Raw genomic sequence first — 21,060 nt, 5'->3', positions numbered from 1 at the left:
TTATGCTCTTATATCGTTCTAGATAGGTCACCTGGTGGCCAAATGACCCATATTTTTTTTCAACACGCCAACACGGGCCTGTAGTCTATCTGTCCAAGTTATTATTTGTATCACTCTTGATACAATATGTATTTAGTGTGTTATAAAAAATCATTAATAATTATTGTACTTCAAAAATCTTTAAAAAACTTTCTACTTTCTTGCCGATTCTTCTCGGTAGAAGCGACAATCTAATAGGGTAGTCGATTAAAAAAATGCAAATTCATATGCACTTGTAAAAACTTACATAAATAAGGTGTGCGTTACCCAGGCAAAATGTTTTGCTTTAGAGAGATGAGACTTAAACAAATAATTAGTGTATCATGAGGAGCAATTTGTTTACTAATAGCAAAATTTGTTTGAATTGTAGTTTTTAAGTTATTTAAGAAAAACAAATTTTGCTGGAGTAACGTTTGAAACGTTACCCAGGCAAAATCGTCTTTCAAAAATTAGTTTCAGCACGGAACCAAATACATGAATAGATAGCTTTTGTTGCGTAGTAAATGTTTATAAATAGCAAAATTTGTGTGTGGTATAGTTCTTTAGTTATTTAAGATTTTGCTGCGGTAACGTTTTGGGATTTCCCAGATCTCGAAAACGGCTCAACGCAGAAGTTTGAAAAAAATACCAATAAAAGACCTCAATTTGTTTAAATTTGTTTAATCATTAGTTTTTGATTTGGTTGACGTAAACCAATGTAATTAAATGGTTTCAAAAATCAGAAGAAACGGGTTTGCAAGTAAACCAATACACTTATAACCAAATAAACAGCTGTAAAAAATACCCGTGGTTCGACGCTTGTTTACATCAGAAATATTAGATTTCATACTTTACACATTAAGAAGATAAAAACAAATTTGATTTATTTTAGACTGGTCGTACTTTAGCGATCAAATACGCAGTTCCCATAACATTAAGAAACATGGCATACTTTAAACAAATTAAAATGATTCCTGAAAATTCCTTCCTGTTAATTGCAGCTTTGAATTACGGCTCTAATGAAAGTTATCTCAAAAACAAGATTATGTCAGCAATTCTCTAATGAGCCGACCAAATTGAAAAGGTCACAATAAAAGCGACCGCACCATACATAAGCGCAACCATCTGAAATGAACAGGATAATATAGATGTTTTGTTAGTACAGTTGAATACAAAAGTTTTCTGGTCAGGTTAGTTAAAATAATAAAATGGTTAAGATTCATTATTTTTATTTAAAAAATCAGTCTCATACAAATTATATGTATTGCTTTGCCTTAGCATCAACATTTTTGAGTTTTGTTACGTGTTACTTAGAGTGAATATTTTAACATTACATGTGACTGCCACAGGTGGATAACCCGTGAACCAATCATTGTCAAAGCGTCGTAACCTTCTTTTAACTTAATGTTGAAATATCCAAAAAATATCACGACTGATTGTTTCATTGGTTCGGTCGGAGCTAGCGTACCCATAGATAGAGCGTACTCAACTACTCACAGCTAAAGAGTAAGTAAGACAAGGCATATAGCTGTTGCGTTGCATTGCACACAGCGATGCGCGCTGCTCTGACTAGCATCAAGAACGTTAAAACGTTTTTAGCGTGGCTTTGCGTTGTGGTATCAAAATAAAACATTTGGTCAGAAACAACAAATTAAGTACTAAAAATATAGCTACATGTATATATATGTTTGTATTGTTTTAAATCACACTATAAATTATACACTATGATATTACACTTTTATTAACTAGTAAAAATTGTGTAATATGGTACTGCACTTAAAAAATATTAAAAAATCGGCTTCACGAATAACGTTTTTCTGCTTAACTGTACAAAACATCGGTTACCAAGCTGCTAATTTGCGAAGATTACCCGTACGTACGGTGCAGTCGCTTTTACGTGACCTTTTCAATTTGGTCGGCTTATTAGAGAATTGCTGACATATTCTTGTTTTTGAGATAACTTTCATTAGAGCCGTAATTCAAGGCTGAAATTAACAGGAAAGAATTTTCATGAATCATTTTAATTTGTTTAAAGTATGCCATGTTTCTTAATGTTATGGGAACTGCGTATTCGATCGCTAAAGTACGACCAGTCTAAAATAAATCAAATTTGTTTTTATCTTCTTAACGTGTAAAGTATGAAATCTAAAATGTCTGCTGTAAACAAGCGTCGAACCACGGGTATTTTTTACAGCTGTTTATTTGGTTATAAGTGTATTGGTTTACATGTAAACCCGCTTCTTCTGATTTTTGAAACCATTTAATTACATTGGTTTACGTCAACCAAATCAAAAACTAATGATTAAACAAATTTAAACAAATTAAGGTCTTTTATTGGTATTTTTTTCAAACTTCTGCGTTGAGCCGTTTTCGAGATCTGGGAAATCCCAAAACGTTACCGCAGCAAAATCTTAAATAACTAAAGAACTATACCACACACAAATTTTGCTATTTATAAACATTTACTACTCAACAAAAGCTATCTATTCATGTATTTGGTTCCGTGCTGAAACTAATTTTTGAAAGACGATTTTGCCTGGGTAACGTTTCAAACGTTACTCCAGCAAAATTTGTTTTTCTTAAATAACTTAAAAACTACAATTCAAACAAATTTTGCTATTAGTAAACAAATTGCTCCTCATGATACACTAATTATTTGTTTAAGTCTCATCTCTCTAAAGCAAAACATTTTGCCTGGGTAACGCACACATAAATAAGTTCTTGAGTTTGAAAGAACGAATGTGTTGATTGCGAGAGATATTAAAGTTATCTGGTAGGTATAACGTTAGAATCAACCACAGAAGAATCAACAGTCCAGGGTTCAACTCCCGATGAAGATTCATAATGAGGTGCAACAGGGCGATGAAAACTTTTACATTTTTGCGCCTAAACAAAAACGTTCGTAAGTAGACAACCTTAACACGAAATTCATGTAGCTCAATGTTTTAGCAGTTTTTTCGTCACTAAATGTTACTTTATAGAAGGTAATTAAAAAAAAGTCCAGTTATACCGGTGTCCGCTCATGTCACAAGATTGGCTGAACCGATTTTAATGGACCGCTAAACTACTGCCGCGCTCCTATACTGAAATTAAAATACATTTTTCTAAAAATAATCTGCGTCTCCTCCAGAAGTGCCATGACGAACTGCATTTGCTATTAAAAAAATCTGCACAAAAAAAAGTTAACAGTAGTTAAGGTAAGGTTAGCTTAGGTACCTGTAGTGTAATTAAACTTATTTCTCGATTTTATTTTTCGATTCCATATAAGGTACTTTTCTGAATCAAGTCTGAATGTACCTACTAAATTTTTAAGGTTGACTCTTGAAGCCGAGACATTTTTTAAACTTTTATGGACATTGCGTCGAGTTCGTTCCCTTCCAATTTAAACTAAGAGGAAACTGAATTATAGTTACTTTTATTAAACAAATCTACTTCACCTATTACCTATTTTTTTCATAAGCTGCAGAAAGCTACATTTTTCCTGAGTCACTTAGCCTATGTCTACCTGTGCTCCGCGGTTTTACCCGCATTTTTGCAAGAATCTGTATCCGTAGGTAAAATACATTTTTGGGTTCATTTTATGGTCACAATGAGCCCAAAAACTCATTTATACGTACATACTTTATTAAATTATATCGATTGGGTTGTGGATTGGGTATTATTCTGAGACTTAACGGCGAAGCCGCATATCATTGAAAATAGTAGTGTTGTACTCTATTATTTTTAAGAAGTCCTTACAAAGTTACATTAGGTATAATTTTGAGTTCCCTTGTATTAATTTTATTATATAAAAACTTGTAGTTATATCTAGGTATAAAAACTTGCATTGCCAATTTTCATGTCAAAATTAAAAAGCTATGATAAAATTATCATGACAAATTTCTGAGCTTAGTTTCTGAGTATACAACTTTACAAATTATAATAAATCTCAGATTAAATTATTAAATAAACTTTTAAAAATGCCAAGGCTTAGTGACAATTACTACCAAAGGAAATGTTACTTCGAACGGAACCAAGTACCGACCCAAACCGTGATGAAGAATAAAATGACTCCTGCACTCGCTAATGTGTATTTCAAATCAATGACTCCCAAATTAAAAGTACTGGCAGGGCTTGAGCCCCCTATGAAGGGCGGTGGGAATGACTGGTATGTCCCGCCCCACGAAATATTAGCTGGAAGGACGGTTATGAAACCGGTTAAGAACGAACACCTTTCTAAGCTAGGCTTCAATGGTATAGACTTCTTTGGAGAAAGATTAGTAAAAGATCATCGTCGGGAGATGGAAGAAGAAAAACGTAGAATTCTTGAAGCGAACGACGACAGTTGGAAACAAAGAATTGAGCTGACCTGTTGTCGCCTGTGGGACGACTCGTCTAGAGAGGCCGCAAAACAAAATACCTCAAAAATCCAACAAGCTTTTCATGAATTTACCGACATTTATAAAACGTCAATTAACAAAATTGAGACGATGTTATTTGACGCCGCAATGAAAGAAATCGAACGAAATAAAGAAAATACCCATTTAAAAATGAAATCACGCTATGAAAAATTTCTTAAACAGCAAGCGACTACATTATATAATCAATATGAGAATATATTAAAGAAAGAAAAGCAAAGACAAAAAAATGAATTTATTCAAAACATTGATCGGGGTCGGACCGCTATCGCAAATCAGCTACACGATATCAAGCTGGACAAGCACATGGCTGTAGAAAAATTGCGCCTGTTTTTAGAATGTCAAAACTTGGCTTGCCAAACGTATGTAGCCCTAAAGGAAAGAGAAGAATGCAAAAAAGAAATGGATGCTTCCGAACATGAACACAGAAAAAAGATGAGCAAATTGTCGGAGGAAATAACAATAAAAGAGATTGAAATAAAATTTGCAAGAGAGAGAGAAAGGAAAAGACAAGAGTTCATTAAAATTTGGAAGAAAAAAGTATGTCATGTCGTGAAAAGATTCCAAGATTTCGTCGGTTATTGTTTAAATCTTTTGCCAGAGCATGCAGATTTCTTTTTAAATATGGAAACTTTAATGCTGTTACAACTAAGTGAAGCATTGGAAAATCCTTCAGTAGAAAGTATTTTCGTTTCCGAAAAAGAATCATACAAAGGCCCAACCCCGAAACCTCATCCATTTTATGTATTTTGCGACAAAGGATTCAAACCGAAATTGGATGATACGCTGTGTCCCAAACACTGTACGTCGAGTGCTTCACAACTACCAGTGGTAGTCGTTAATGATAGATTTATATACGCAGCTTGTGATAATTTAGAAGTTTTTCCCGAAACAGTCAAAGATTTCATAGAAGGTAAAAGAGGTAATGAGAAGGACTTCACGGATGATCATGACTATACCTTTGATATTCCAGTGAAGTGCACGTCGTCACAACAGCTCTTGGAGTTAAAATTGGAAAGTTCAATCATGCAAATCCTTCAAAAAGAGTTACCAAATGTGAACAATGTACCAATCGATTGTTGTTATTGTAAAATTCCATATTGTTTCTGCAGCCCATTACATGCTTCCCAAATAAAAATAGATAGACCTGTTCAACAATCTAGGGTCGAAATCCCTAAAAAAATTCCTTCAGGTGAAAAAATTGTATCTAGGGAAACGGAATTGGAGTATTTACGGGAACCAAAATGGGATAGTTATATGAAGTATATTGAACCTCAGAAGTGTAAGTGTGGAAAAAGAGCAAAGAAGCATCTTGAGGAACACCTGCCAGCGTATATGCGCAAGATGTCTAAATATGAAGCGCCTGAATTACCAACTTATGAAACATGTTCATTGGAAACGTTAAAGCTACTTGTGAAGGAAGCACGTGGAAAGAAGACTCCACCACCAACACCAGAAAAAGCTCCATCTAAAACAAGGACCATAGGAACGCAATACACTGACGAAGAATATGAAAATTTATGCACGTGTTTTTCAGACGAAGAATTGGATAAAATCTTACAAAGGTTAGCAACTGAGGCGAAATACTTTAATCAATATGCACCTCCAAAAATGAAAGTTGTAGATGGATCCGTATCGCCGTCATTTATTGATAAACCAACAACAGCATTTGCTACGGAGAGAGCCGTTTCGTTGAGACGCCTCATAAATGACTCTCCGGAACTTGAGGAAATTTTCCGAAAAGAAGATTGTAAATTTTAAATGACATAGTCCTAATCTTAACTTTAATAGTATTTTGCGCTTTTGGCTACTTTTAGCAGATACATGACATTGTTAACTAGATTTTCCAAGATTTTCTATTATAATTTCTGATATCTTATTTTTGTAGCGAAATAAAAGAAGAGTTTAGATTAAAATAAAATTTTATTTTTATAAAATTATAAATACCATTGCTTACAACTAATAAATTCAGTTCGCACTACGTCACTTCATTGACTGCCATTTGTTGCAATAAGTTCATAACGTGACAAAACCTTTCTTTGACTTCGCTTTGTGAGCGATGCGGCAGCAGTTTGCAAATGCGCACGAGCACTTTATCAGAGCCACCTTCACCCTTTAATACTTCTAACATAGTCTTATCTTCCTCTCGAGTCCAATTTCGGGCTTTTTTAGCATCTTTTGGCTTTGCCTTTGGCAAATCTTCTTTCTTTCCACACACATTCACTTCTTTAACATCCAGTTTATTCTTTTTAATATTGTCCTCATTTTTGCACCTCGTTTTAGCGGCAACTTTTCCTTTCACTTTACTTAATGCCTGTTTGAGATCTTTTTTAGTGTTATCGTTAACGTCTTTGACTGTTTTTGTCGGGGATTTCGTCTGTTTTCTAGATCTTTTTGGGGGTACTTTGCAATTGGTTTTGCCGTTTCTTTTAGTAGATCTTTCTTCGTCGGAGTCTGGTGGCGAGAGACATGTGTTGGGCGCCAGTCGTCTCGCGTGCACTCGATACGGCTCCTTGCTGTATGGATAAGTGACACTTGCTGATCTTAACAACCTACCATGCTGTAGAAACACCCGCCCGTGAAGATACTGCAAGAAAAAGTATTTTTTATGTTACTATAAAATATAATAGATCGATACTTACATAGAAATCGATTTCAGTTGGAAACTTTTTTATTTCGTATAGTTTCTTTTAATGGAAATAACTTGACCATATTGCTATCCTTAGCTGTTAACTGTAAAATAATTGATTTTGATAGATTTTGCCTATTTTCTAATCCTAATACCTACCACTGAATCAAAGCCTTCTTTCACATCAATCTTCCTCTTCTTGTTCTCCGCTTCGAACTCCCACACGTCGTAACCTTCGTCACATTCTAGAAAGTTTTCGTTTATAACGTCTGTACCAGCGTCGTAAGCACTGCAACAAGACATGCAGAACCTTATAACAAATGTTGTTTGTATCTTATTCTATTCTATATGCCAGATTGCCCGTGTACATTTTTTTTATAGAGGTTTCTTAGATAGCGCAGTTTTAAGAATCGTAAATAGGATAGTACTTCTGATAAGGTATATTCTCAAAAGGAAATTGGCGTTAAAATTCAATACAAGGAGAGTTTCTTCTTTGACGAATTTTACTGAATGCCTCCGGAAAACGGAGACAGGCTGCATGACATACAAAATAAATGTTTTTATCCGTGGACAGGTAAAATACAACGAGAAACCCAAGGCGCTTACATGCTTAGGACAAAGATGATAATCTAGCTTTAGGGTGTAAACTTAGACTGGAGAGCTAAAGTTAGTATTAGTGAAGATATCACTTGAGGCTTTTAAGAATGTTGTGGGAATGGAACCATTCAAGATTAATGGATGGCAAATTAATGTGTGATACCCCAAAAAGTGGACATCTTCTTTTCTTACATCACATAGCATAGGGGATTGCCAGAAAATGTTTTATCCACACTGAATAAAATAGAACTTGAAATTCTTCAAAAGTCAGAAATAAAGGGCACATTAGTAGTTTCTATCGGACTGAAATTTGAGTCCTGTCTCTCCCATTTTTACTGGACCACTAAGCAGGGACTCTGCCAATGTCCCTGCTTATTGGGTGGAGCCATTAATTAAGAGAAGAAGAAGAAGATAGTCCGGGATACATCGCCCATTTTTGCAAGTGATTACTATCAAGCTAATTTTTCGTGAGTAGCTTTAATTTGATGAGATGCCCAATAATTTCATGTACGAAACTCTCGATTGTGGTAGCTTACAGAGGTAACAAGGATAAAAATTTTTGATTTGACGGTTCTCAAATATTTATTACGCAATTTGTAGGACAATATGTCTGTTGAATTATACAAGTATTAAATAAGTGAAAATAAAAAAATCAGCTGGTTAGTAATCATTTATGATGACTTCGTTATCGATACACATTGGAAAGGGGGACTCTTTGATCAAACCATAGATTTTGTAGGACAAATATTTTCTCGAATAATTTAGATAATTATCTTGAGATTGAACAAAAAAAAACATTCAGTTGGTAATTAATATTTGAGAACCATCAAATCAAAATATTTTATCCTTTTTTCCTCTGGTAGCTACCACAATCGAGAGTTTCGTACATGAAATTATTGGGCATCTCATCAAAATAAAGCTACTCACGAAAAATTAGCTTGATAGTAATCACTTGCAAAAATGGACCATGTATCCCGGACTAAGACATTTAGTAAAGCTTTGCAAAAGTGTGGAACAGGGTTTATTGCATATGCTGAAATCTTACTTCCTGAACTTTAGCACCATAAAATATCATACTTAGGAATAACCCTTGAGAAAAATAATTTATGCATTGCCTGTTTTTGAAGATCTGAGATTGTAAAGAATAATGCCAATAAAATTAAATTCAGATGTGGGAAAAAAGTAACTTCTCCTTTAAGTTTTTGCTGCTATAGCATCATAAAAATTAACCATACTAGAACAAATGCATAATTACATAGTGGAAATGAAATCATGGCTGAAATTGAAATGTTGCAACAAGTGTGCGAAGTGAAAGTAACATTTTTTTGTTCTTCTTAGAAACCCAGAATTAAAAGAATTAAGTCTCTATTATTTTGCCATTTATCTTTATTCCTTGTCATACTTGATGTAGCACAGATACTGCCATTTTCAATACTTGTTCTATATATTATATGTAGATATTATCTAGACTGTGAAATATATAGAGGGCAGAATGCATGGGAATTTTATAAGGTATTATTGAAATTCTCAGGGTTTCTTCCCTGAACATAATGGTCAAATCTCATATCCAGGTATACACTATATTAATTGTGTTTTTAATTCTAGACCCTTACAACTTATAAGTTATAACTCATGACATCTTTTAAATAATATCAAAAGTAATACAACATAAATATAGTTCAATGCAAAAAGCACAATAAAAATACCTTTAGCATTTAGAAAGTAGTAGCTAATTATTATAATACCTGTCCGGTGGCCTTTCATCAGGAAACATGGATTTGAACATTTGTGACAGTTTTGGATTAGTCCTCAAATGTGGCAACACTCTTGTCTTCAAGTCTTGGCTGCTCCCATTGTTAATGCTTGTGGTTATTGCTCTCAAAATCTTGCGATAAACTGCTGGCTTACGTGCAAATGTTGTCTGGAAAAGATTATTGTATAAGTAACAATTATTGTATATTACTGTTTAATTACTTTTTTTTCAACTAGATTAGGTCCTATACAAAGTCTTGACCAAATCACAGAAAAAAAGTGTTAGTTAACTTGTATGCACATAATGACTTGGGGTAAGATAATTGTAATGTGCATTTTTGTGATGTTTCATGCTAAAACCTATTTGAAAGTAAATGATGACTCAATTTATTTATTACCTGTAATAATTTTATAAAACTAGTCATCTGTGTTAGCATAAAATGGTCCATAAACCTCCCAACCTCGGCAGCTTGTCCCGGTTTTAAAAATAATAAGAACTCCTCAACAATATCCTTATGTTCCTCACCAAATAATAAATCTACTTTCCTATATAAATCTACTGGTGTTTCCTTCCCAGGGTCAAAGGATTTCAACAAATCTCTAAATTGGGCAAACTTATTTGTTGGCAGTGATAAATTCGAGGGAAATCTTGACTTAACTTTTGTAAAGTATGATCGAACTAGTGCTGTAAAAAAAATTGGTATATCATGTTAGTTCAGTCATATATTATATTTTGATTGAGGTCATGGTGTACAGGCTATATACAGGATTGCTATATAAAATAAATATTGCTAACCATGAGATATTATGATACAGAATCTTATCTATTGAATTATAAGAGGAGATTAGTACTGATTTGGGTATTATTTAGTTAGAATTTTTTTAATATACCATAATTAATAATAAATAAATTAACATTCTTGTAATATAAGTATGAACACGACATGCTTCATTTATTTTAATAAATCATTAATTTATTCAACTTCAGAGAAACTTTCTAGATTGATTATAGCATATTGTAAATAGGCATGGCATTCAAAGTATACCTGTCTCTAATGCATTCTCATCAATTTTTGATTTATTTGGTTCCTCTTTCCTGTTATTGTCACCATTCAGTTTTAATTCCTTAGAAGCTGGTTCACTTTTCTGACCTTCATGATTTAAACTTTGAGTCTGAAAGAAATGCGTGATTAAGAAATTGTAAAATGGCAGCCACTGTCATAATTTCGTTGTGATTTTTACGATTTATTATCAAGTATTTCGGGATCTAACTAGCAAATATACTTGACCCAGTATCTGTGTGCTAGTAACACACATAAATATTGAAATAGAATCCATGAATAAACGTACAAAAGTTACATAAAAATATTACACCCTCTGACTCACCTCTTGTTTTTTATCGGTATTAGCGATTGTATTTGTAGTTAACAAAGTTTTACTAGATTCTATTTTATTCCCAAATGCATCCTGACTCTCTCTGGAAAACAATATTGGCATAGAAGGCAGCATTTCAAAAATAAAATCCTTTTTGTACGACGGCCACTTGACTCCACTCAACAAACTAACACGACTTGATCATCTTCCACAAATTCCACTATAAAGTCACTTTAAATTTACACATATAAAAGATAAGTTGTGCATTACATTATAACAAATATAAATTAACAATAAAATAGGAAATTGATAAACAAAATACTATAAAAAATGGAAAATATTTTTGTTTGACAGACAACACAACACGAAAGACGCGAATGCGGGCGGGAAGTGCAAACGTTTCATTTTATGAATTTGTAGAAGTGTAAAGAAAAATATAAAAAAAAACATAAAAAATAAGTAGTTGTAAGGAATCTCTGTTTAACTTTCAGGACTTCATTACGGTATATATTTTTAGTAAATTAAACTAGAATTACTCTTAGAATAGAAATGCGCATACATTTGCGCCGTTCATTTGAAAAGTTCTGCAACTTGACAAGTTTTGAAGTGAAACTTCTTTATCGGGGTTGGAAAAAAATTTAGTGTAACATTTTTCCGTTACGCGCCATCTTGTAAATAAAAATTGCTTAGAGTAAATTATTTTTTGAAAAATAAGGTCATAGAGAAGTTTCACTTCTTACGTGTGTACTAGCTGTACACACACACACATTTTTTAATTAAAACTTTACCTAGCGTACTAGAGTCATACAAGTGTTTAATTTACATTCCATAGGTATATTATAAAAATTAAAAATAATCTAGGAACTGAAGAGATTTCGGAAAAAAATCGCTCATTTAAGTACAATATGTTTTTTGTTATAACATATAAACGAAACAATATCATATCATAACTGCGTCGTTGGGATTTTAATTTTGGTTACAATATTACATCGCATGGTTTATGTATGAATGAACCAGTCCTTAGTGAACTATCGCTAATCCTAATATTTTTAAATTATAACTATAACTATAACTATATCCTAGGTTTTATTCAGGCAAGTTTTTAAAAGACACAGTACTGCAGAGTATCAGAGTTTTAGTGCTTTAGTGATTTTTGCTTTTTATGTATAGTTACAAACACAGAACAGTAAAAACATATATCATTAGGTATTAGTAGGAAATAGGCAGAAAGGATAATAGGATAGGTCATTGCCCATCTGATAATAGATTATATTGGGTACCAATGTTTATTCTAATATTTCTACAAATAAAACCTTCATAATAATTGAGGAACTCGTAAAACAAAAAATCATAATTCAGCGATGTGAAAATAATTTAGACACGTAGATTATTCAAAGATTATTAAGATATCAGTTTGTAGGATTTGCTTGCCTTGGAGTGTGGGTCAAATGAATACGATTAATTTTCTTAAAATATCAAATATTTAATTTATAGAATATAGACTGTATACAGTTTTAGTAATACCGACTCGATTGATTTTATTTTGCGGGACTAAATATTGCAATAAAAAAAACTCAAGTGTTTTATTATTTAAATTTACTAAACTCCCTTTTTTGCCAAACTTCTCTACTACGTCTTCGTAATCTTATTACTTTATTGTAGAAATTAACTTCAAGAAAATAAACTTAGGATCACGATGAAATTTATTTGGAAATAAATATGAAATCGAATAACTGAATAATTTATAAACACCCTGTTTATTTTCGTTAATTATAGGTTCGTCAGTGAAAAGCGCATCTTTCAATTTCTGAAAGTTTGACGAATGGCTTCGTTTATGAACTTACTTTCGTAAAGAAATAAGATAATCGTTTCCATTAGAATGGGCAAATTGTTTGTGATTCTTTAGTTATATTATTTTACAATGGAATAAATGCAGCAAAACTAGGTACTTAACTATCTACGTAGTACTTTTTAGTGTGTAGGTAGTTAATTTTTTATACTGTTGTGAACTTTTTTTAAAGATTCTTATTTTACCACCCCTTATATAAGTAAAGCAAGCATCCTTCGGATTAACCTGGGGTTAAAAAAGGGGTAGTATTTAAACGAGTGACTGTAAATCATGGACTAATAAATATATGAGTATAGATATATTGAGTACATTAGTCTATGCTGTAAATTAAAGTTTTAGTTATCAAAAATAATTAATTGGTGTAAGAGAATTACTAAGTGATCGACTGACTGCGAGTGATGAAAAATTAATAGATCAGCAACTAACAAACATTAATTTGCGTTACATAAAATACAAAATGAGCAGCTTCATAATATTTGAGCGACCTAATATTAATTGTTTGAGTGACAAAATTACGTCTTGTATTATTTTCATTATTTGGCATATGATTTATTTATACTGAATGGCATTTTATTTTAATCGAGGTATTTCGAATAGAAAAATCAATTTAAAAAATACTATAATGGACAGAGTAGGTACTATCAGTTCAATTTGTTTTTGAAAGTTTTATCAAATAACTATTTTAACAATTTATTCTAGTGTTTTTAGTCGCTCTAGATGAGCGTAATTTAGTCGCTCACTTAGGTAGTAATCTATTCGCTCAACTAGTAATTTTAGTCGTTCATATAGTAATGTAATCACACAGTTAGAATTCTAATATATCAAATGGATTAATCACAACCCTCCTTTAGTACGCTCAATCTGTATTTTATTATCAGCCAATATTCGTTGCTTGTTTAGTTTATTTGTCGATTACTCAAATTCATACCGCTCAAGTTATTAAATCAGTATCTCACTTTATTTTCAGTCGCTCGTTTTATTATTCCCCAAAAAATAGCGCATATTTCTCAGTAAAGATGTAGACCGTCTAATTACAAATATTTTTTTTTAATCGGTACAGTAGTTTTTAGTTTATTCTCAACAAAAATGCTATATTAAAATATATGAGTATAACTAAAGATAGGTTACTAGAACAGATAGGTGTCGATGTTTTATGTTGTTATATTCGTTGTCTAGTAACCAAAATCGCAACCCCACAGTCAGCTTCGAATGCTAAGTTTCTCACAAAATGTTCATTCTGAATAATTGAAATATGTTTTTGAAAATAATTTTTAATAATTTTAAGGCAAATGAAAAGTTATGAGTTGATTATGAACTAAGAATAAAATATAGATACTTAATATTTTTTTGAATAATATAATGGCTGCCATTGTACCAACGGGGTTAACCAATGGGGTGAGTATTAAAAAGTTGAAAGTTTAGTTTATTATTTTATTTCCACGAATTTTTTGTTTCAAGTATAATGTTTCGTCTTTATATCAAATTGAAGGTAATTAAAGGAGGAACTACCTATTAAATGAACTAATAAAGCGCGAATAACGCAGGCATCAAACATTAAGGACGGCCTTTAGAATTGATTAGTTAAGATAGAAACTGATTTATTAATGATTCCTTGCAATTAAACAATATCTGTACTCCTCAGCACCCACACTGATGTATAATTTACCTTCGTGTCCGGATTTTTACTGGCCTCGTTTAATCGTTGGCAGGAAACCGAAATTTACAGTTAGATTATAATTATTGTTGTAAAACAGTTTTATTTTACACGTTGCGCTGATAACACGAATTATTTATAATAGTGAAAATGGCCGACGAAAAATCGGGAAGAAGTTCAGAGAGCATGAAGAAGACGACATCTTCAAACGAAGTGAATATTGACCGAATGTCAATCGTCGAAGATTCCGCTATAGTAGTGTGTAATTCATTTATTTTTTTTGTATAGTCACCATTATTTATTCATATGATGAACAAAGGCTTTTGTCTTTGTCCTAACTCCTCACAATGATTCAATCGATATAGGTAACTTATTATAGTCTGTATAGATAAATCACATCCGTTTTTACATAGTCATTACTATGGTTTTTTTATTAACTTTGCGAAGTTCAGAAGAAAGATCCCATCTATTGTCTCCCTCTTGGCTCTATCCATTGTTTCAGTACCGGAGTTCCAACTTCCAAGTATGTTTTAATAAGACGAATAAAGAAAATTGTGTGGCGTGCTATGCTTATTAATTGAAAGAATATTCATAAAATTATTAAGTTCACTTACCTTTCCCACGCTACATTGAATCTTAAACGAATAAAGACTATTGTTAGTGAGTTCCCATATTTTGGCGCAAAGTTTATTCAGTACATACTTTTCGAGATTTCGTGATTGTTTGTGTTTAGAATTCGTGTCATTCGATTATACTTTTTAATTCTAATTAAAATGGCGCGAATCGCAGAAATGCTTGTAAGTTGCCATTTTTTTTTATTTAAATGGGTGTGAGAAAACGACATTTTCTAAAATTCGTTATTTAAAAAATGTCCATATCCATTTCCATCAAACTGCTAGCACTCTAACTTTTACAGCATAAATCCTACGAATTTATTATTGTGGTAGGTAACAACTAACAAGGTTGCTTAAATCCCACAATTACCTACAGTAAGCTGTAAAGTTTTGTGCTCTTCCTAAAACGGTGCCGAATAATTATCGTGTAAATTATATAATTAGAAGAAAAATATTCTTTACCTATTATACTACACATAATAATTCCCTTCAAATAGCTTTTTGGAAGGTAGGTAAAAAAAAATGAGTGTGCTCAAAACAACGTGACATTTAAGTGAAAACTTATGTAGCGTTCCATAGAGCATAGAAGAGTGTGTCATTGAAAAATCTTCTAAACGCCTTGAGTAGTTTTCACTCCATGAAAATAAAGTATTTTTCCTTTGGGAGTATTCAGAGAGAAAGCTTGAAACTTATAAGCGCTTATCGGCGCTTGTCATGTTCATATATTTTCCTGCGCGGGTTGACAGCACTGACAGGAAAATATATGAACATGACAAGCGCCGATAAGCGCTTATAAGTTTCAAGCTTTCTTTCTGAATACGCCCTTTCATAACAAAGAGACTTTTTGCCAATGTCAATTATAACTTTACTACACGATATTCACATTATCTTTCAGATTAAAGGCATCGATGCGAACCGCTATGCGACGAAGAAGACCGTTGCACAGGGCTTGCTGGACATAGCTTTGTTGACATCGAACGCATCGCAGCTGAAGTACATCCTACAAGTGGGGTCGAAGCACGAATTCTATACGCTACTCGTCACTTTGATCACCATATCGATTATTTTGCAGGTAATTTTTAAAGTGAAACTTTTATTACATCGTCTCAAACTTTTTGGTCTGTGTAGCGCATGTCGCGTGTATCGCGGCTGCCGAGTAGGTATACCTACTCGGCAGCCGACCGTCACGCGACATGCGCTACACAAAGCAGTGTTCGGAACCGTTCGAACAGTTTCACTTTTACCGTGGTTTCATAAAACCACACAACATTTTTTTTAAACAAATCGAAAATTACACTTTTTACCCATGATTTTGGTTTTGAGTGCCGAAAAGCCAAAAATTATACTAACTAGGCACCTGATATGTACCTTTTTAAAGTCCAGATAAATGACGATAAAAATAACCTACTAATATATGTCGAACTTATTTGCAATAGCAATCACAAGGAAAGAATGGGGCTAGTGTTTCAAAGAAAATCAAATAAAAAATTGAATAGCATTCATTTCTTTCTTTCTTTCTAAAAAGAGCTGGATCTTTGATTCTGCAGTTCAATAGTCATTTCTATGTAAAAGTAAGCGATTGTTTATGGTATAAATTACAAACCCCAGGTGCTGATGGGTCTTGTGCTCCTGTCACTGAACCTTCTACATGACTGCTGTTTTCACAAACCTCGATACCGCACTTCGGCGACTAATATTAATTACGTCACAACCGCTACAGCTTTCATAATCACTGTTATTAACATCCTCATTTCTTCTTTTGATTCTTCTCTTATTCTGTACGAGTTTAACTTCGATTTGTAATTATTATTGTAAAGATTTTCGCACGGGACGTATTGATTTAGCGTTAAAAAATTGCTCATACGATTGCCGGATAGTAAAAATTTGTTGCTTGTAACTTTTAAGTGTGTTATAATTATTTATTATTATTTAATTAGTCGTGTTATTTTTACAGACATTTCAATGACTACGATTTACCTGTGTTTGAAAATTATAATTTTTTACATTTTTGTTTAATGCATAGCGAAAATCGAATTTATGGATAATATCACTAATAAAAAAAGGTTAAATACTAAAGGTAAACTACTATAGTCTATATAAATTCTAAAAGCAATTTTATAGGTACTTCAAAAGTAAGGATAAAAATATGTTAACTAGGTACCTAGGTAGGTTCTTATTTTGTCTTTGGTCGTTTCAATTATAATAATTCCAAATTCCAATTTTAAACTAATACCTTACACATAGGTAGATATAGATTTGTTCTGTCATTTTTAATATAATAATTCAAATAAGCTAACTAATAATATGAACTTTAAAAATATTTGATTCTTCATTCATCGAAATTAATTTTTGCAATAACTTAAAATTTTACGAAATTGTTTTAGCTATTGGTCGGCTTATTGTTTGTTGTAATCGGCGGAATGGACTTGAACAACCACGACGACCAACCCTCTGCTGTCATCCTGAATGACGTCATCGTGATTTTCATTTTCGTCATATCCGTCGTTAATATTGTCATTTCCGGTTTTGGTATCGAGTATTCCAATAATCCGTTGGTTTTAGAACGATTAAAGTATGTCAATATTGAATACTTGAAAAGGGTTAATGCATCAAGCTAAAAAAGTGGGTTCCACACCACACGCAATGCTCTTTGGTACAACCGTTTTCCTTGAATAATGAATAAGCTAATTAACTAATTATTTTGCTACCTAATATTATTCAAATATTTACAAAAATAAATAAATACTTTCAATTGCAAATAGAAAGCGTATTTTTACGTAGATAATGAGATACATACCTATACTTCTTATATAATACAAGCCTGACTCAAAATACCTACGGTTGACGGTTGTATTGATTTTAAAATTTTGAAGTTAAACTTAAATTACATCACGGAAATAGGATTATATAATATATTTCCACGAATTACATTCAAAATGTTCATGTTTAAATTTAGAACGGATAGAAAGCAATTTGGGAATTACGTAAACACTTTTAGCTATTTCTATGTAATAATAATATTAGTTGAACAGCGATACGTATTTGCTAGAAACGGTCACATTATTGTTTTTCTTATATGATAATTTAATCATTCAATAATGTTTATGTTAACTTGAGAAGTTACTTAAATCAAATCATGGAAAGAATATTAACATCTAAAATACAGTCTTTTTAGATAACTATTGGTAAGTATTGTAAATAATATGTACCTACCAATAGGTAGTTTCTTCTATACCACCATTTTTTTTTATAAATTCCTGCACAGATCAAGATTTTTTTAACTATAATTTATTATTAGTTATGCCTGTTATAAATTCATAAACAATTTCTACAACTTTATTCCTTGTTCCGAATATTAAGTTTGTCTACTTGCAAAAGTATCTACAATTTGCAATTTTAAATGTTCAAATCGGTTTTTGATACAGGTAAGCGCAGGCATCCTAGCTCTAGTAATATCTTCTTTGAATGCTGACAATTATAAACAAAAGAAGATTGCCAATTGGCTATACCACATCTCTGTTGGTCTGATGACAGGGGTCATATTTTGTGACGTCATTAAAATGAACTTTGGTCTCGACCCTGCTCTATCGGAGCACGATTTCTTTGGGAATAATTCAGTGCTAAATACAATTTTGGGAAAGAATTAAGAAAATGTTGTAAAATGTCAATTAAAAACCCTTAAGGTTGTAATAATGCTAGTGATCGTAATTACGTAGTATTTAATATGTAAGTACCTACTACTTTTTCATGAATGTAGAGTAGCCGAGTAGGTATTACAACTTTATTCAAAGTTTAGAAGAAAAATATAGTTGGTACTTGGTACATATTTGAATTATAACGAACTTTTAAGCTACCTACATAATGAGCACCTACCGAATGTAGTTATAATTACATGTATATTTTTAAATGTCTACTCCATTTTTCATAGAGTAACAATAATTCTCGGTTTGTATTTCCATCACTGTTATACCCATATTACATCAGCCATTTATCATAATTAGGTCGTTTTTGGAAATGTTATGTTAAAAGAAATTGAATTAGTACCTATAGAGTATAGACTACCTATAGATAATAATTCTTTTATGTAGGTAGTTGAATTATCAGAACATAAAAATGAAACATTAAAATTAGAATCAAATGCTTTGCGTTTGAAATAAGTAGTTACACTTACGTGGCTAATTTAAAGTATGTATTGTATGTATCTATGTCAGATTCATAATATAATTGTTCACCTTATTTAAGTCATTAATGGATAATATGAACAAAGTATTCAATTAATTAATAGGTACCTACTCTAGATTTAATTATGCACCTGTAATTGCACACTTAATTATGTATATAGATCTAGGTTATATTTTATATTTGGTTGCCTTTATTTTTGTTTTGTTTGATTTTGTTATTTTTATTTCTATTTTTTTATAGGTCTTATCTGCCGTTGGTTCAGTAATTCTTGGTTTCATTTTCGACATCAATCACCAGCCTCACCACCGTCGAGCTGAAATATTGAATAATCTATACCTGGGTACTAAAACTATTAGTACAACAGTAAATGTGATGATTTCTGTGTTTTATTCCCTTGACGTATCTGCAAATGTGCCAACCCTAAATACTACACTGAACGCCATATAGCTGACTTTCTTTGTTTTAAATTTCGTTTTGTATTGTTCAATTTAGATTGTGCCAAATAATTAATATTATAACATAATTGGCAAAGTAAATTAGAAATTTAAAAATTGTTCAACGTTATTTTCACAATTATTATTGTAACACCATAAGTAACACCAGATTTTATTCTTTTTGCTTTTTACTATAATTATTTATGTTATACCTAGCTTTCAAATTTCAATGTTCAAGCTTTACTTCATATGCCTATTACCTATTTATTAGTAGGTGAATAGGGGACACATTATAATAACGAAATAATTTTGTTTTACTCTTGAAATGTTGTATTCTAAATCATAAATGTTGAATACTTTGAAAGCTAATACATATTGTCTAAAGCTCTATTTTTTCTTTGCAATTACCTGTAATATGTATGCAGATATCACTGTCTTACCAAAATTAAGTATTTATGGACCATTTTATCCTTAAACATGTAAGGCCTACTGCTGTCTACGTAGTATTTGTTGAAATCAATCTCTTTTTAAATAATATGTGTTATATTATAAGCATATTATAAGCACTGTTCTTTTTTTGTTACCTATTCCTAAAATTTATATGAAATATAATTATTGTAATTTTGTATATAAAACTAATTGCGATATTATATTTAATATTAGGGATGTAACGATACCGATACAGATACCGATATATCGGCCGATATATCGGCAAACCGATATATCGGTATCGCCGATAATAAATCAACCGATACCGATATTTTTTTATTAAATTCTTTCTTTTCTTTTATGTTTTTGCATTGTATTCATTCATATTGTTTTATTTCTGTTTCTGTAATAGTGTTAAGGAAGAGCGGAACCTCCTGACACAAGCATTTTATTTGCTTACTAGGAGTGTTCCAATCACAAATTTGTTTATGTAAATGAAAGAAATAAATAATTTTGAATTATTTTAATTTTTAACGTGATAACGTTTTTAAAATCGTTTTAGTCGGGTGACATGTTCATAAACTTGTGTCACACCAAAACCTCACGAGCGCGATCGCAGGTATAACGAGAGAGAGACGGACCGATCTCCCGTTTCATCTCGAGCGCTGCCACTGCATTATGTTATCACGTAAACATCTCGATCGTAAACCTACTTTACAAACAACCAATTTTTTTGATATCAAATAATTCAAAAAATCCGCGCCCAATGAACGATGCGGGAGGCCGCCCGCGCGTGCGCACTTTGTTTTCTGAAAAAACTCTACCAATACTGCCGTCCTTTAACTAAAAAGCCGTTAACCCTCAAATGGTCAATTTTCAGTTTTAAATGTAGGGTGATAGAGTTCAGAATTCTCTATCTTTCTGTCTAAGAATCATTAATAGTTATAAATATATGAAAATATTGTAAGCCGTTAAGTAACACAATTTTCAGCGATTCCATAACTTGAAAGCGTCTAACCAACACTACTTCGCTAAATTTCCTTTAAAGTACCTTAACCGCCAGATTTAATAATTATTTTTTAGCTTTTTACTTGACTAAAAGTACGTTATCAGATTATACTTGACTATAGG

General features: G+C 32.0%; 3 protein-coding genes across 3 annotated transcripts; 2 read left to right on the top strand and 1 right to left on the bottom strand.

Moving 5' to 3' along the window:
• Positions 1-3,977: 3,977 nt before the first annotated feature.
• Positions 3,978-6,215, top strand: LOC149901937 (uncharacterized). The gene has a single exon (XM_090111165.1). The coding sequence runs from the start codon at positions 3,978-3,980 to the stop codon at positions 6,174-6,176; it is 2,199 nt and encodes a 732-aa protein (XP_089967291.1). The 3' UTR covers positions 6,177-6,215.
• A 104-nt stretch (positions 6,216-6,319) lies between these two features.
• LOC149901936 (uncharacterized) lies at positions 6,320-11,143 on the bottom strand. Its single transcript, XM_090111166.1, has 6 exons — positions 10,780-11,143; positions 10,440-10,566; positions 9,792-10,078; positions 9,387-9,562; positions 7,204-7,333; positions 6,320-7,002 (listed from the first exon to the last, which is right to left on the bottom strand). Exons 1-6 carry the CDS (start codon positions 10,900-10,902, stop codon positions 6,394-6,396), a joined length of 1,452 nt encoding a protein of 483 aa, XP_089967292.1. The 5' UTR covers positions 10,903-11,143; the 3' UTR covers positions 6,320-6,393.
• Positions 11,144-14,407: 3,264 nt separating this feature from the next.
• LOC149901935 (ninjurin-2-like) lies at positions 14,408-19,813 on the top strand. Its single transcript, XM_090111106.1, has 3 exons — positions 14,408-14,528; positions 15,780-15,956; positions 19,307-19,813. The coding sequence occupies exons 1-3, from the start codon at positions 14,421-14,423 to the stop codon at positions 19,511-19,513; spliced, it is 492 nt and encodes a 163-aa protein (XP_089967232.1). The 5' UTR covers positions 14,408-14,420; the 3' UTR covers positions 19,514-19,813.
• Positions 19,814-21,060: the final 1,247 nt, after the last annotated feature.

Source organism: Colias eurytheme, chromosome 16 (genome assembly GCF_061535395.1).
Source record: "Colias eurytheme isolate Ceu_HAF_F1 chromosome 16, ilColEury1 Martin Lab GWU primary, whole genome shotgun sequence".
NCBI lineage: Eukaryota > Metazoa > Arthropoda > Insecta > Lepidoptera > Pieridae > Colias > Colias eurytheme.
The sequence above is the reverse complement of the archived record's forward strand: the minus strand, read 5'-3'. Positions and strand labels throughout refer to the sequence as shown.